This window comes from Trichomycterus rosablanca, chromosome 6, assembly GCF_030014385.1.
Source record: "Trichomycterus rosablanca isolate fTriRos1 chromosome 6, fTriRos1.hap1, whole genome shotgun sequence".
Classification (NCBI taxonomy): domain Eukaryota; kingdom Metazoa; phylum Chordata; class Actinopteri; order Siluriformes; family Trichomycteridae; genus Trichomycterus; species Trichomycterus rosablanca.
In genome coordinates this window covers 15,206,702-15,225,422 of record NC_085993.1, presented here as the reverse complement: position 1 = coordinate 15,225,422, position 18,721 = coordinate 15,206,702, and the positions used below count along the sequence as shown (strand labels likewise).

The following is an 18,721-nucleotide window of genomic DNA, read 5'->3' as shown; positions in this document are numbered from 1 at the left end:
ACCTATTGATTGTTTGGGAGAAAAGGCAGGCCTGCTTATCCCCCAACCACCACAACCACCACCGCCCAATGAATAATTGCATAACTGTCTGCACATGCAAAATTGCAACATGTCAGCTTTTGGAATAGCAAACAGCTTAAACACCTGTGATAAGTCTATACATTTTTAGAAAATTTAAAAGTCAAATTGCAGCAGAAATCTGAAGGGTGGGAGTTAGATATAGGGACTGGGGTTTTCATTATAAGATAAAGTGCTGTTTATTACAGTCCCTGGATGCCCGAGGGATTAATGATGCTAGATTTTATGAGCAAAACATAAGCTAAAAAAAAAATCTATGTTTCAATGTACACCGACCAGGCATAACGTTATGAGCACTGACAGGTGAAGTGAATAACACTGATTATCTCTTCATCATGGCACCTGTTAGGCAGCAAGTGAACATTTTATCCTCAAAGTTGATGTGTTAGAAGCAGGAAAATAGGCAAGTGTAAGGATTAAGGAAGGAAACGGTATTCCCTTTCAGCAGGATATTGCACCCTGCCACAAAGCAAAAATGGTCCAGTAATGGTTTGAGGAGCACAACAACGAGTGTGAGGTGTTGACTTGTCCTCCAAATTCCCCAGATCTCAATCCAATCGAGCATCTGTGGGATGTGCTGGACAAACAAGTCTGATCCATGGAGGCCCCACGTCGCAACTTACAGGAGTTAAAGGATCTGCTGCTAACATCTTGGTGCCAGATACCACAGCACACCTTCAGGGGTCTAGTGGAGTCCATGCCTTGATGGGTCAGGGCTGTTTTGGCAGCATAATCAGTGTACTGTACAGGTCCTTCTCAAAAAATTAGCATATTGTGATAAAGTTCATTATTTTCCATAATGTAATGATAAAAATTAAACTTTCATATATTTTAGATTCATTGCACACCAACTGAAATATTTCAGGTCTTTTATTGTTTTAATACTGATGATTTTGGCATACAGCTCATGAAAACCCAAAATTCCTATCTCAAAAAATTAGCATATTTCATCCGACCAATAAAAGAAAAGTGTTTTTAATACAAAAAAAGTCAACCTTCAAATAATTATGTTCAGTTATGCACTCAATACTTGGTCGGGAATCCTTTTGCAGAAATGACTGCTTCAATGCGGCGTGGCATGGAGGCAATCAGCCTGTGGCACTGCTGAGGTGTTATGGAGGCCCAGGATGCTTCGATAGCGGCCTTAAGCTCATCCAGAGTGTTGGGTCTTGTGTCTCTCAACTTTCTCTTCACAATATCCCACAGATTCTCTATGGGGTTCAGGTCAGGAGAGTTGGCAGGCCAATTGAGCACAGTAATACCATGGTCAGTAAACCATTCACCAGTGGTTTTGGCACTGTGAGCAGGTGCCAGGTCGTGCTGAAAAATGAAATCTTCATCTCCATAAAGCTTTTCAGCAGATGGAAGCATGAAGTGCTCCAAAATCTCCTGATAGCTAGCTGCATTGACCCTGCCCTTGATAAAACACAGTGGACCAACACCAGCAGCTGACATGGCACCCCAGACCATCACTGACTGTGGGTACTTGACACTGGACTTCAGGCATTTTGGCATTTCCTTCTCCCCAGTCTTCCTCCAGACTCTGGCACCTTGATTTCCGAAAACAGTACTTTGGACCACTGAGCAACAGTCCAGTGCTGCTTCTCTGTAGCCCAGGTCAGGCGCTTCTGCCGCTGTTTCTGGTTCAAAAGTGGCTTGACCTGGGGAATGCGGCACCTGTAGCCCATTTCCTGCACACGCCTGTGCACGGTGGCTCTGGATGTTTCTACTCCAGACTCAGTCCACTGCTTCCGCAGGTCCCCCAAGGTCTGGAATCGGCCCTTCTCCACAATCTTCCTCAGGGTCCGGTCACCTCTTCTCGTTGTGCAGCGTTTTCTGCCACACTTTTTCCTTCCCACAGACTTCCCACTGAGGTGCCTTGATACAGCACTCTGGGAACAGCCTATTCGTTCAGAAATTTCTTTCTGTGTCTTACCCTCTTGCTTGAGGGTGTCAATGATGGCCTTCTGGACAGCAGTCAGGTCGGCAGTCTTACCCATGATTGCAGTTTTGAGTAATGAACCAGGCTGGGAGTTTTTAAAAGCCTCAGGAATCTTTTGCAGGTGTTTAGAGTTAATTCGTTGATTCAGATGATTAGGTTAATAGCTCGTTGAGAGAACCTTTTCATGATATGCTAATTTTTTGAGATAGGAATTTTGGGTTTTTATGAGCTGTATGCCAAAATCATCAGTATTAAAACAATAAAAGACCTGAAATATTTCAGTTGGTGTGCAATGAATCTAAAATATATGAAAGTTTAATTTTTATCATTACATTATGGAAAATAATGAACTTTATCACAATATGCTAATTTTTTGAGAAGGACCTGTATATTCCCCATACCCTGGTGCCACTCGCTCCAGCTTGCAATTAGGTACCATTATTGAACTGTTTCTTAATTATTGAACATTATGTGGATGACATAGGACACAGGGATTCAGACTATACCATATGTACATTATGTACACTAAGAGACACTCACACATTCTCACACTGCAGAATCTGAAGTTAATTTCTTATATATACTCTTGTGCAAAGTAAAGCTCTCCAGGAAAGTAATTTCTTTTCAGTTGTCTTTATCTTCAGTAAATAAGTCCCTTTATATAGGTACCCTCAAATACACAGTATTTACATCCCTTCACATCATTTAGACATCATGAGACATTCTCTTCATCTTATTAGTGTATTAGTGTAGGAATTTGAATATGATGCATTGTAGAAAAGTGCAGACCCTCGGCTTATCTGACTTTTTGTTTTAATTATAAAATCATATCATAACAGTTTCCGCACTTTTATATTTTCATTGGAATGGGTGAGGGTGGGAGGAGTAGTAATTGGTCATGTCAGAGAGACTGAGAGAGAGCTTATAGTCCGGATTTAGCGCCATCTGATTTCCACCTTTTTGGAAGCTCAAAGAAGCTTTAAGGGGAAGAAGATTTTCATGTGATGATGATGTAAAAGCGCCGGTGCAGCAGTGGCTATGCGCTTAACCAAATAAATTTTTGCTGATGGCATTAAAAAGTTGGTACGATGCTGGAAAAATGCATCTAAAGTTGACTATGTAGAAAAGTGATGTAATTTGTTTTTAAAATTCTTAATTCTTGAAATTAATAGATTATTAATTTCTGTTTAAATAATACATTTAAATTAATAAGTAGAGTTAGGCGCCCAGGTGACGCAGCGGGATATTCCGCTAGCACACCAGCGCCGAAATTCTAAACTCCTCGGTTTGAAACTCGGTGTTGCCACTGGTCGGCTGGGCGCCATTTAGCGGGCATAATTGGCAGTGCCTGCAGCAGACACGTCTCTGCTAGAGCGGAATGACTGGATTATGTGGGTGGGGTGCTGTGTAAGGACCCTGATTGGCAGATAGAGAGCGCCTGTGCAGAGTGCATAGGTGAAAAAGAGTTCATACCCACCTTGACTGCAACCAGGGATCCCCCAGCAGCGGAAGACAAATTGACTACGCTAAAGTGCAGAAATATCATTTATAGTTTATAATTTTGCATGGTCTTCAAATGACACATTAACATTTCAGTGATCAAGAGTATAAATAATGTTTAGGTGGAAATCACTATGTATAAGTGAATTTTACTACAAATCTCAATTCTGATTTGGCAGAATTATAACAGTTATTATTATTTTTAGAGTAATGCCTTGTAATGTAACATGTTATAATTTTATCAAATGGCTGGTTTGTTTGAAATTATATATGTTCATACTACAAAATTATGTCTAAAAGAAAACATAAGTATTGACACAAATTACTGATCATTTGTATCAATAATACTTTTAATGGGGCACTTGGGTGGTGCAGCAGTCCAATACACCAGCACACCAGCATGGATAGTTCAAGCTCCTGACATGACTGTGTCTGAGGGAGGGAAGGTTGGATAGATTTTTCCTTATTGCTTTTGCAATGGGTTTGCATGTTCTCCGTGTCTGCGTGGGTTTCCTCCGGGAGCTTCGGTTTTCTCCCACAGTCCAAAAACATGCAGTCAAGACACTGAATTGCCCTATAGGTGAATGGGTGTGTGTGTGTGCGTGTGTGTGTATGTGTGTCTGCCATGCGATGGGCTGGCATCCCATCCAGGTTGTTACTGTGTGCCTTGCGCCCATTGAAAAGCTGGGATAGGTGACCCTAATTGGATAAGCGGTTAAGAAAGTGAGCGAGTGCTTCTGCAGCCCTGTCAACTCCTGCTGTCTGGTTGAGACGCTGGCATGTGTAGTAGAAAATCACATGGCGTAGAGCATATTGGGAATATTGGAACTGTCGATATGCATCTCTGTTAGAATCCACCACTTCACATGTTAGAAGGGGGCGAGTGCTAGTTAGCAGTCCTCCCAGGCCAGTGTGAGGGTGGTGCAAGCAGCAGGGGAATTGTAATAGGAATCTGGAAAAGAATACATTGGGAGACAAGGGGGAGGAGAAGACTTTTTATGACATAATATTGACAAAATATTGAAAGTGAGCTTTCTAAGCTTTACCGTGCTACCTTTGGTAAATATATGCAACCAACATTTTCCAGATATGTTGTTAGTTAAATAAATATTGTTACATCTGTACCTGCCAGCTAGGTCAGTGGATCTTCATGATCCCTCTTGCCCTGAACAAGGTGTTTTTGAAAACACACTCGAGCGATGTTCATTAGTTTTCTAGCTGTTCTGAGATAATAGTAGATAAGGTGCTTAGGGAACTAAACCTTCTCTCGGGGTGCTCATCCGACCCCACTGTCAGGACTGCAGAGTGCAAAGGGAAGCTTTTACACAGCACTGCAGCTTTAGCCTGACAGCACCACTGCTGAGACCTATTAGGGCTGACTTTGCTCTAATAATTTATGAGGCTGTGTCCTTCCGGGTTTACACTTCAGTTTGTTTATTTACTTCTTGTCCTGCTTTCTTCACCTTACTGCAGGAGTTTAGCCTAAAAGTGTCAAAAGGATGATAAAATAACATAACGCAAACACGCAGACAGTTTAATACGATGCCCAATAATATACACAGACCACACTGAGGCAGAAAACCTTTTAAACACTGTGCCTTAGTGGTCTCCTCAATTTCTAATTGTACATTAGGGAGCATAAGGGTCTGATAGACATGGGTCCTGAGGACCTGGGTTCGATCCTTACCTTTAGTTACTGTCCTAAAACACACACAGACCACACTGAGGCAGAAAACTTTCTAACACTGTGCCTCAGTGGCCTCCTCAATTTTTAATTGTACATTAGGAAGCATAATGGCACTGGTAGACATGGGTACTGAGGACCTGGTTTCGATCCTTACCTTCAGTTACTGTCCTAAACCACACAGACCACACTGAGGCTGAAACCTTTCTAACACTGTGCCTCAGTGGTCTCCTCAGTTTCTAATTGTACATTAGGGAGGATAATGCCACTGCTAGACATGGGTACTGAGGACCTAGGTTTAATCCTTACCTTCAGTTACTGTCCGTGATGAGTTTTGCATGATTTAATAAGTCTTTGTGAGTTGTCTACCACTTTACACAAACATTCCCAAAGTTTGGCTATTCCAAATAACCCCACAATACTGACAAGATCAAAATAAATGAACGACTACAGACAAGGCGAAACTGGTTAGTAAACAGATCCAAGCAAAGGTATACTGTAAAGGATATTGGTTTTACACTTTTATATGTGCATCTTGTTGTTGCTTCTCTTTCGTCCTTCCAACACGTACAAAAAATAACTTGGCTGCACTGTATTGCTCCTAGGTGTAAGTGTGTGTAAAAAAATAACATGAAGTGCTGCCGAAAAAAACGAATTAATGCTTGGTCAATATACACCGATTAGGCATAACATTATGACCACCTTCCTAATATTGTGTTGGTCCCCCGTTTGCTGCCAAAACATCCCTGACCCATCTGGGCATGGAGTCTGACACCTTTCTATCAGAACCAGCATTAACTTCTTCAGCAATTTGAGCTACAGTAGCTCGTCTGTTGGATTGGATCACACGGACCAGCCTTCGCTCCTCACGTGCATCAGTGACCCTGTCGTCGGTTTACCACTGTTCCTTCCTTGGACCACTTTTAATAGATACTGACCACTGCAGACCAGGAACACACCACAAGAGTTGCAGTTTTGGAGATGCTCTGACCCAGTCGTCTAGCCATCACAATTTGGCCCTTGTCCAATTCGCTCAAATCCTAACGTTTGCCCATTTTTCCTGCTTCTAACACATCAACTTTGAGGATAAAATGTTCACTTGCTGCCTAATATATCCCACCCACTAACAGGTGTCGTGATGAAGAGATAATCAGTGTTATTCACCTCACCTGTCAGTGGCCATAATATGCCTAGTCGGTGTATAGATCAGCAGTATTTATCTTTAAATTGCAAGTTATCCTAGCTAAAAATGTCACAATCAACTGGCCTTTTAAAATCCTCCATTTAAAGTCTGACTGTGTCTATTTTGCCAACCATTGTAAATTATCCAAGTGCATTTTTATTCACCATACTTGCCACTGTACACCCCTCAAATGCCCACTACTACTGGGGTATCTAAAAGGCTTGTTTGGGTTAGATTGTGGCAAATCAATGCCCTGTTGAAAAGTCCAAAGCTGATTAGTTAAACATGATGCAGTAGACAAATGACTTTACATAAGTAGGGTTTTGCTTTTCTTAACCTCCCATCCACTAATATGAATCAGTGGCCATTAGTGGATATGTAATGCTAGTTTGGAAGCAGATTAAAGATGCTTAACAGCAAAATGTTCTGCAGTGATTCTGTTATGGACCAGATGGCTGCTAAATCTGTCCTTGAATTAACTAAATAGAGACAGGATTTTGGAAGTCATCCTAACCTACCACAAAATCTCTATTAATCCCTCCTGAGAAATTAAAGGTCTGATCACTTGGCCACTGGTTTAGTCGTTTGAAATGTCTTCAGGTGCGCATATTTGGTAGAGAGATTTGTTTATCTAGACCTGTCTTTGTATTGATATGTTAGGACCTTTCTTTGTATTGTTATGGAAGGATTCTGCACTAAACAGAATTGTAAGCATTAGTATTATTCAGTGGTAGTTAGGGGTGGGCAGTATGACCAAAAATTCGTATCATGGTATTTTTTAAGATTCTGACGGTTTCACAGTATATCACGGTATGTTTTTTTTTTTTGTATGACTGGGACTTTTTATATGCTTGTGGCTGATTTTATTGTCATAAGTACATAAAATATAAAACATTTTAAGTTCACCATGTATATAGTGAAGGTTTTGAGTACTATAAGCTTAGCTTGGACCCACAAAATGACACAATATATGATGGAATCAGTACACGTGAAACAGGTGCAATATATATGATGTTTATTATTAATATAATATTTAAGTATTATACAATTACCTGTAGCTCTCCCTTTAACAAATAAAACAACGTTTGCAGTCTCCCAGTTACCACTAATAAAGTGCACAGTTATACCATTATACCGAGGTATGACTCCACTGATTGTAGAACTTGATCACAGGTCTGTTGTAGAACAGTTGTACCTACTCTTCCAGCTTGCTTCAGTGTTGTTGGTATAACAATGGTATAGCAATTAAACTGAAGTATTTTCACCCTGGTAATAACGTCGCTTAACTGTTTGCTTTTCTTGCAACAACCGTGCCGTGTCAGAACCAAAAAACTTCTAAACTGCCGACATGGCTCATTTCTTTGCTGTTTTTGTCTATTTTTTCCCCCACCATATCTAGAAGACTCCTCTCATCTGTTAACACCGTTATGCTAATGCTACCTGGTTAACAAGTGAGCTGTATCTAATCTGCATCATAGCCCTTTTAGTGGTGAACAATATAATATGATTTGCTGCCTATTAAGGCTTACAGCTGTTGTATTAACTATACTACGGTATGGCAGTATACGAAAAATCCATACTGTACGAGGAATTTAAGCCGGTATACCGAATGTACGTCATACCGCCCAGCTCTACTGGTAGTACATGTGCATTTTGGGCTTGTTCATTAATTGGTAAAATTAACTTAGTTTCTTCCAAGAAAAATCTGAGTTGTCCAGATTAAGATTTTCTCTTTGATTATTGACGTGAAAAGCTGGATAATAAGAAAGCAGGAGAGGAAGAATGTCAATGCCTTTGATCTTTGGTGCTGGTAAAAACCTTCGATGGTAAAGAAGCCAAAAATAGATCCTCAACCAAATTGAATCCAGAAAACCAAACTGCTGTTATACATTTAGCTTATTTGGAACAGAACCAATTTATCAGAAAAGACAATTATGCAGGGACGACCTGAGGGTTAAAAAGGAGGAGGATGACCAGCAACATTATGGACAGGTACATTAAGAGAAAATTAATGAGCAATTAAGAAGACAGGATGTACTGAAGAAACATCATCCATATGGTCGTCAGTTGTTGGAACTGACCTGACAGCACTAATAATAATAATGATAATACTTTTCTGTAGTGGCTTGTTATTAAATGCAATCTCTTTAAATTTCTACTTTATGTAAGTAAACCCCCTAGACTGTACTTTCTTTTTTTGGCCATTGCTGCTGGGACAAGCTTAGGACCCATTACAGTCCTAATCAGGATGATTTACTGAAGATGCATGAATAATTAAATACTTGGTATGCCATAGAGACTGAAAACGAACTCCAAATGTAGAGAGATGTGTATACATTTGGTAATAACTGTATAGATGGACCCTGATCAGGATGACTTTAATTATTGATGACTAGAGATTTACAAATCATTTGTTACCTTTTTTTTGCAAACTGGTCATGAATCTGCAAGCATTTTAAATATTTCTCTTTCAAATAAGGTACAATTCCATAATTAGTCATTGTTAGACCTTTTACAGGATCTGTTATGCAAGTGTGATTCTCACATCTCACACTAAAATTCATTCTCTCTTCAGGTAGGCTTTGCTACTGTTTTTTATCACACCCCTTTGTTAACAGAGTCACCAGCAGGTAATTTAGCTGGGATGAATCAGATCTAGTTTTCTCTCTCTAAGTATGTCCTTTAGCCACCTTACCCTGACTGATGGCTTTTCTTAGCTCAAACCAAGCAGTCAACATGATTAGTCTGACATGCAACTTCATCCATCACCCCATATAGCTCTAGCCTTACCCAGAAGCATTGTTTCCTCTTAGTCTGAACTTCAATTAATTATTGTCTCAAATCAAAACCTTCTCCTCATTTTCTACATTTGTGCCCTGGTATTATAAATCTATTTTGTGAAATGCAAAACATGGCATCAAGTACTTCCTGTTTGATCACATCATCTGCAAATTATGATTGAAGAGCCAAATTAAGTTCTTGAATACAAATCGAGAAAAAATAAGAGAACGAGAAAGTGCCCAGAGGAGAGAGATGCTCGATGATGTGATCAGAGCTCGAATGGTTCCACCAATCTGGAAATGAAGGACTCAACACTGGTGATTTAATCCTTGAGGTGATGATGGATGTGCTTTTCACTTCAATCAGAGATGAAGTGGCATCAACACTGACAAGAACAGATCAGCTTTTATTTTTTATGACTTATACAAGCTATTTAACATAAACTAAAGATGCAAATTTTGCCTGAATCTTTGCCTCAATTGTTTAATCATTATAATTCATTGGTTAACCATTATCCAAACTGCCTGTAGCAACAAATCAAAACATAAAATACCACTGTATTTTATGTCAATAAGGGTTTAGAGTTGAGAATAGAATGACTATCTGTTATGCAGCCTTGGCCATCCCTTTCAAGCCAATTATATATGTATATAGACTGGATGCTCTAAACTCCTCATAGTTATAAGAGAGTAAAGTAAATGTGTGAGTGTGATGCACTGAAAAATAGAAGCACCTGCGTGTATTACTGCTTCGAACCCTGACTAGGATAAGGTGGCGCTTGAGATAAACGAATGAATCATTAAATTATCACTGTTCTGCAAATTTAAGTATAAAAATAAACAAAAAAGCATCCAGGTTGTGCAGCGGGATATTCCGCTAGCACACCAGCACCGAGTTTCTGAACTCCTTGGTTCAAAACTCGGTGTTGCCACCGGGTGGCTGAGCGCCATCTGGCAGGCATAATTGGCAGTGCCTGCAGCAGATACTAAGTGGCCACCGTATCTGCAGGGTGGGGTCCGGACTATGTGTGGGTGGGTGGGTCTTCATATGCTGTGTAAGGACCCTGATTGGTGGAAGAGAAGAGGAGGGCTGTACACATGTCGGAAAAGACGTGTACAGTGACATGCTCTCCTTGGATGCAATCTGGTATCTCTCAGCAGCGGAAGACAAAATTGAGTACATTGAATACATTCTAGCTACTGTTACTAATGTCAATTATAATTTGTATAAATCTTAGGCTGTTTAGATGGCGCAGCAGTAAAAACACATGCTAGAACCAGAGCTGGGATTTCGAATACATCGTATCGAGTCTCAGCTCTGCCTGCCGGCTGGGCTGAGCAACCACATAGACTACGATTGGCCTGTTGTTCAAATAGGGGTGGGATATTAAAAAGCTGGATAGGGACTCTCTCATAACTAATGCAATTATGACCTCTGCTGGCTGATTGATGGCGCCTGCACAGAGATAAGAAAAGAGTGCTGTCAGGGTGTGTCTCTCCGTACACAGTGCTGATCTGCACTGCACTTGTCAAAGTGTAGGTGACAAGATGCATACGGCTGCTGCCCACGTGTCGGAGGGGGCGTGGGTTAGGTTCGTTCTCCTCAATCAGAGCGGGGGTCGGCATTGGTGGAGAAGAAGCATGACGCAATCGGGAAATTGGACACTCTAAAAGGGAGAAAAAGGGGAGAAAAAATGCATAAACTAAATATATATAAAAAAAATTTATATAAATCTTAAAGTTTAAAACACAAAACTAGAAACATAGCTTATGCTTGTATATAATGTGTTTTTTGTATAACAGACGCATTTACATGACCTTTATAAGTACAAATTGAATTAAGACAGGTATGGGAAGTAAACAAATAAAACAGTGACTAGAGTGAAGACATGATACAGAAATAAAACAAAGATCATTGTCACTATGGGAACCAAGAACCGAGATGCACACATTGTGATCTGTTATACATATTCCTATGTTTCTTTCTTTCTACAAATTAATGGGTTTCCTGTCTGCTGTGCTAGATGATGGCAAGCTGTCCTTTGAGGAGTTTAAAACATACTTTTCTGATGGGATTCTTACAACCGAAGAGCTTCAAGAGCTGTTCTACTCCATTGATGGACGACAGACAAAGTAGGTGGACCTTCTGCTGTTTTATATTCTACAAGTAAGAGGAAACAAGTATTCAACCATTTTAGCTTTTTTGTATTTGTTATTTACTGGGGAGGCATATCCTTGAAGTACTGCAACGATACCCTGACTGCTGTTAGGTACTGGGGATAAGTCCGTACAGCCATTGTCAGACCTTACGTATCAATGTTATGTATCAATGTATCCAATGCTGTCAAGTAGCACCACATACTATCCAGGAGCTCACTGATGCCCTGATCCAGGTCTAGGAGAAGATTGCCAGGACACCATCCGTCATTTCAATAGGAGCATGCCCAGACATTCTCAGGAGTGCATATCGGCATGTGGGGGCCATACACACTACTGAGTCAGATTATGATTTGCCTGTGATTTTAATGTTTAGTGTGATTTTGAATCCAGGCCTCAACAGATTGATGATGAACAAGTCACACAATTTCTATTACTTAAGATTTTCAGCTTGAATCTTTCGTTCTTTGAGATCCGATGTGTGACTGAAGTGTTCCTTTAAAGTTTTGAGCTGTGTAGTCCTATGGTGATGAAAGCACTGTAGGAGGAATGAGGAAAATAATGTGGTTCTTAAAGTCAGTCCACACAGACCCCATCGCAAAAAACTGCAATATATATTCATATTGCCTACCTCTACCTAGGTTCACCGCACACATTCACTGCATATATTCCAATTCAGGTTTCACTTACAGAATGTAATGGGAAACGACATGAGGCAAGACATGTGCGAGTGTTTTATAAAGGCTTGTCCAAGAATCATAGAAATCCACAGCAGGGGTCAAACAGAGGCAGGTAACTGAATCCAAGGTGGATCCATGATCATTAGTGAGGAGAAAAAGCGATGGCCATACACGGCAAGGCAATCAGACACACAGCTCAGATCAAACAAGTCTTGGAAGACAAATGAGGCTTGGTCTAGTGCTAGAAAGACAGAAACCCACACACACAATAAAGTGTGCAAGGAACCAAGACGCTGAGAATTTAAATTAAAAGGAAACATTGCCAACCGATATAAACAGGTGACAGGTGACAAATCAGAGCAAAGAGCGGTGACACGGCTTTGAAAAATATACCAAAACAAAACAGCAGGGGAATCGCAATGTCAAGGGGAGAGATTGGAACTGTGACACAAATCCAAATAAATTGTGACGGTAGATAAAATGCAAACATAACAATGCAATAATTTGTAAACTATATTTTACAGTTATTCAAATAAACCATAACAAAGAATAGATATTGCCATATCACCTAATCATTTTTGTAAAAAAATCCTATCCACTAAGTTGAATCAGTTCATCTGGACACAAGTTTGTTGTAGAGATACGTCATCCAAGTGACTTCTTCAGTCTGAGCTGGTGGTGAATACCCCAACCTTATATGCAGCCGATTTGCATAATGACTGATCACCCTCATTGCATAACAATGGAACCGGTGATCAGGTCCATATGCAAATCACAATGACCATTAATTACAATGGTCATGTATGCCTTTCACACGTGATTGGGGTATAGCTCCTATTACAGCGTTGTAAGATGGTGAGAGATGTACTCTCGGCCCCCTCCCCGGTTCAGGGATGGTCGTTCCCTCTTGACATAGATGGCCTATTTGAATCCCCGTTCAAACCAGCATTCCTCCTTGTCAAGGATCTGCACATCTTCATCATTAAATAAGTGGCCACTGGCTTGCAGGTGAGTGTAAACCATGAAGTCCTGGCTAGAAGAGGTTGATCTTCTATGTTGTACATCTCTCACCATCTTACAACGCCGTAATAGGAGCTATACCCCAATCATGTGTGAAAGGCACACATCACCATTGTAATTAATGGTCATTGTGATTTGCATATGGACCTGAACACCGGTTCCATTCTTATGCATTCCATTCTTATATCGGTCATTATGCAAATCGGCTGCATATAAGGTTGGGGTATTCACCACCAGTTCAGACTGAAGAAGTCACTTGGATGAGTGGCGAAACGTATCTCTACAACACACTTGTGTCCAGATGAACTGATTCAGATTGGATTTGTGTACCTGGATTATTGAGCATGCATCAAGAGACTCTAATTCCTAATTTGATGCCTGTGACATATTCCAAAAAAGTTGAAACAGTTGAGTGTAAGACAATGTAAGGAAATGTAAGACAGTGTAAGCAAATGTGTGGAAAGCTCAAAACACCTTTTTAAAAGGAACATTAACAAAAGGCTCATTCGAGGTTTGGCACTTCTGAATGCAAGATTGCAGGAAATTTAGGAATTTTACCATCTACAGTTCATAATATTATTAAAAGATTCCAGGAAAAAATAGTAATAAATGCTCCTTACTTTTTATTTCTTAGATTAAAACATATGTCATTGCTGTCTTGTGGTTATCTTGTTGATATTTTACAAAAAATTATCTATTTACATACATCATCAGCTGTAATTACGAGGGATCTTCAAAAAGTTTTCGCACTGTTATATTTTCGTTGGAAATGGTGAGGGTGGGAGGAGTAGTAATTGGTCAGGTCTGAGAGACTGAGAGAGCTTTTAGTCCGGATTTAGCGCTAGCTGATTTCCACCTTTTTGGACCTCTCAAAGAAGCTTTAAGGGGAAGAAGATTTTTATGTGATGATGATGATGTGAAAGCAGCAGCGGTGTATCAGTGGCTACACGCTCAACCATAAAAATGCATTGCAAAGGAAGGTGACTGTAGAAAAGTGATGTAATTTGAAATTCTTAATAATTAGAGCTTAAAAAGTGCAAAAACTTTTGGAAGAACCCTCGTATATACTGTAGTATCCTTGATGTCTGTAGCCTAAATAAATCTCTTTATATTCAGTTACTTACTTTTTTTTTTTTATTCTCTATCTTTCCAGCAACCTTGATACAGACAAGCTATCAGGTGAGTTCCATCAATTTTTGTTAAATTTAAAGTTTATATTAAGTTGTTCTGGTCCCCTGTCCAGGGTCTATACTTGTATTTTGCTCAGTGTTTATAATTAGTGCCAGACGTTGCATATCTAACCAGAATAGCTGCACCCATTAAATAATCAGCATCATCATACATTTTTATTATTATTATAATTATAACTATTATTATTGATGGTAGTAATAATAATGAGTTGCCACTTAATCAGTTACATGGTATTCGGTTATACCTGTAAGTTGCTTTGGATAAAAGTGCCTAATTAATAGTTCTTGGGTAATGCAGTGGTCTGTTATGCTAGCCAATCACCACTGAGACTGACGTTCGAATATCAGCAGATGTTATCGGCCAGCCAGGCATCTACACAAACATGATCAACTATGTCTGGAGGGGGAATGGCTGAATGACTCTGGATTGGCACCCTGTCCAAGATATTCCTGCTAGTTGTGCTCAGAATTTTCAAGTGAAACTGAACCCTGACCAGGACAAAGTGGTTAATGAAAGTGAAATGGAATAACATTATATTGTAAGAATTGTTTCAGGTCTATCTGCATATTCTGTATCTGGAGAACGTCAAGCCAAGATTTGACTTTGAATAAGATTTGGTTTTGAAATTTGACACATGCTAATTAATATTCTTTATTAAAATTCATAAAGCATGGTGTGAGATGTGAAACTCCCATAAAAGCCAAAGTAATCATATCTTTAACATAATTTGTAACCAAGGCTGAGATTGATATGTAGGCTAGGACTAGGAAAAAGCAAATCTTTTTTGTTTGTTTCATCCTGTTAACTTTCACGTCTTGTCTATTTAGATTATTTCTCTCATCATCTTGGGGAATATCTCAATGTCCTCTCAGCTTTAGAGAAGCTCAACGTGGCCATTCTAAAAGCAATGGACAAGACTAAAGAGGTAAGAAAGCATTCATGTGTTTGTTTCCAGTTTGACCTGAATACAAATAAATAGTTACTGATGGTTTTCCTACTGTTGTTGGAGTGCAGGTCTAAAACAATACAAGCAGGATGACAACCATTAGGTATAATGGTGTTCTGAAGAAGGGAAGTTTACAGAGAACTATCAGTGCAGTGCTCATAACAGCTGTTTTAAGCAACAACACCCAGTGTGAAAATTCCAGTCTGTATGTTTGCATGAACTAGCATGCTAAATTGCTTGTGTGCTGCTGGTTTATTGTTGTGGAAAAGCAGAACATGGCTCTGGAGGAGCAGTGCTGTTGAGACATGTACCATCTGGAATAGTTTGTCAGCACAATAGAACAGACCAGCTGTGAAATGTTGGGCTGGGCTGTTCAAATTAGGGCTGTCGCGCTAACCGCAATTTTGAAATACCGCGGTATAGACCAGCCAACCGCAGGGCATGCCAAGCAACCGCAACACCGCGATGTTCACGTTTTTTCTTTCTTTTTTTTGTTGTTGTTGTTGCAGGGTCTATCTTGTTTAATACGATTACATTCGGGCGTAATAAATGTTAAATTAATTCATGATGAAAATGAGCTAAGAGCGTCATTTTCCCGCAACCTGTTCGCATTCATTGCTGCTGAGTGTCAGGCTTTGTGTTTTAAGATGGAAACAATGGCAACAGTAATTATAGGCAAGTTTATTAATTATCAAATTGAGTTCACACTCAATAAAATACTTGTAATTTAGACCATATTTAAACACTTAATGACGGTTAATATGGCATTGCACTCTGCAAATATTCTCTTGCTGGCTTGCTGGAATGATTTTAATGTATTTGTTCGTTGAATAAAAATGTATTGAAACAAATAATAACTTAAAATGTAGTATATATTGTTATGTTAATTATACCTACTAAATACAGTGGTATGTAAAAGTTTGGGCACCCCTGATATTTTTCATGATTTTTCTTTATAAATCATTGGTTGTTCGGATCAGCAATTTCAGTTAAATATATCATATAGCAGACGAACACAGTGATATTTGAGAAGTGAAATTATGTTTATAGCATTTACAGAAAGTGTGCAATAATTATTTAAACAAAATTAGGCAGGTGCATAATTTTGGGCACCCTTGTCGTTTTATTGATTTGAATACCTTTAGCACTAATTATTGGAACACATAATTTGTTTTGTAAGCTCATTGACCCTTGACCTACATACACAGGTGAATCCAATTATGAGAAGGGGTTAAGGTGGCCAATTGCAAGTGTTTCTCCTCTTTGCATCTTCTCTGAAGAGTGGCAACATGGGAGCCTCAAAACAACTCTCAAATGACCTGAAAACAAAGATTGTTCAACATCATGGTTTAGGGGAAGGATACAAAAAGCGATCTCAGAGATTTCAGCTGTCAGTTTCCACTGTGAGGAACATAGTGAGGAAATGGAAGACCACAGGCACAGTTCTAGTTAAGGCCCGAAGTGGCAGGCCAAGAAAAATCTCAGATAGGCGGAGGCGAAGGATGGTGAGAACAGTCATAGTTCAAATCTCTTTTTCATTGTGGGTTTGTAATATTTGATTATTTTAAATGTTATGTGCCAATATGTGGATACCCCTTCTAATTCTTAGGTTTAGATGCTTTTGCCTTACTCATTGCTAAAAGGTGTATAAAATCTATTATAAAAAAATTAATTAAATGCTTCCAGCTTTGCCACAACAGTTCCAGCTTGACTGCGCACATGTGCATTAATCAGGGTCCATTAGGGTTATGGTTTCACGAGTTTCATGTGGTGGAGCATCAGTAGCCTGTATAAAGCTCTTACCTCAGGTTTGTCCTTGAAGAAAAGTAGCTATCTGCAGGTCAATATTTCCCAAATCTGAGACTTGGCTTTTCTAGCAATGCTCCATGCTGCACAGGCAGGCCAATGATTCTGTGGATGTAGGACCACCAAATCAAGACCCTGTCATGATCTTGACTTGTGGAAAGAATGATGAGACACATGAAAGCTGTGATTGAAAATTAAGTTTATTCTGTCAAGTATTAATTTCTGACGGATGGCAGAGCTGAGATTCGATACGATGTATTCGTAATCCCAGCTCTGGTGCGCTAGCGTGTTTTACTGCTGTGCCACCTGAGCGGCCCTTTGATTGTGATTTAAAAAAAAAATTGATATTAACTTGCTCTCCTTTTATTATTCGTGGTCTGAAAACTGCATCCTTTGATGTTGACCAGTTGTCATTTTCTACAAATACAATTAATATATGGAATACAACAAAAATGGGTGCTCGAAAGACAACTGGCTGTGTATGAAGGAGAGGAAACCGGATGGGAATTCACCTCCCTGCTGCTGCTCTCTGTATGAATCCTCCAGTGTAAAGGTGCAGCCAATGGATTCATACATGTTCGAGAACACTTATCTCAGCCAGCATAGCCATCATGTGTCAGGGAGAGGCTAGCAAAATACACAGAGAAATTGAACATACACAAATTTAGGGAAAATATTTGAATGAATACTAAATTAATTAAGCGTCATCAAGTCTTCAGGTCCCTTGTTGCTACCAGCTATCAGCTGCACCTATTTCAGCCCACATGAGTAGTAGCATAATTCAGCACTTATACATTATTTGTTTACATTATTTATGTTATAGTTAAGGCCCTACCTAATTCACAGCAATAAAAATCGCGTCACGGACTGTGAAATAGCCGTTCCCAGTGTATTATGCAATTTGCTGTGTTAAGCAACATTCGTGTAGCATTCAAGTGCCTCACATTTACTGGTTAATCTGCACTAAGAGGTGGTCCTAGCAATCCTATGGCAATTGATTTAGCAAACAGTTACTCAGAAATGTCTGTGATGTTGAACACTAACTACCAGCCAATTGTGTGGATGCAGAGGGGGGGATGTCAAAACACGGATGAGTATTTTTGTGTTTGAGACCATCGCTAAAAGTTTTAGGCTTACATTCAACCGTTAAGGTAGGCTATTTATTTATTTCATTCCATTTATTCCATGTTATTTAATGACTGCCGTGAAATGTGGCACTTTTCTGTAAAAATCTCTGAAATCTGTGATTTTTGAAAAATAACGTTCGTGAAATTAAGCACATTTTCCCGTGAATTTAGTGGGGCCCTAGTCATAAGTCCCTGGTCCAAGTAATAACAATACAAATTATGCTTTTTTTGATGGAAAAATCCACAGCATCAAATAATTCCCTGTACAGCATCAAATAATTCCCTGCTAAAATACAAAATATCTACTGACAATTCAACCATCCACGGATCTCATCCATTTCTCTCCATGTTGCACTTCCTCAGCACAAACTGCATTGGAGTTTTAGTTCACACTTCTCCTAGTTTCCATATATAGGTGACAGATGATGATAATGAATGCATCAGTATAGATCCAGTAGTCATTCCTATCAGAAATATATCAACCAATTTGCTTCTGACACAAATATCACCTCACTGCTGTCAGAATATTGTTACAGTTTGCTAAATTGAGTAGCAACATTGACACACTTACTGATCATACTGCCTGACAAAAATCAGGCAACAGTCACACTAAAATAGACATGCAGA

At 39.4% G+C, this 18,721-nt stretch overlaps 1 protein-coding gene across 1 annotated transcript in view; it reads left to right on the top strand.

Annotated features, from left to right (window-relative positions):
• Window positions 1-18,721, top strand: part of necab3 (N-terminal EF-hand calcium binding protein 3) — a 58,162-nt gene that overhangs the window by 21,784 nt on the left and 17,657 nt on the right. Inside the window, exons 3-5 of the mRNA XM_062996648.1 lie at window positions 11,192-11,300; window positions 14,178-14,203; window positions 15,043-15,140. Of these exons, the coding sequence (XP_062852718.1) occupies window positions 11,192-11,300; window positions 14,178-14,203; window positions 15,043-15,140 (233 nt within the window). The remainder of the gene's footprint in view (window positions 1-11,191; window positions 11,301-14,177; window positions 14,204-15,042; window positions 15,141-18,721) is intronic.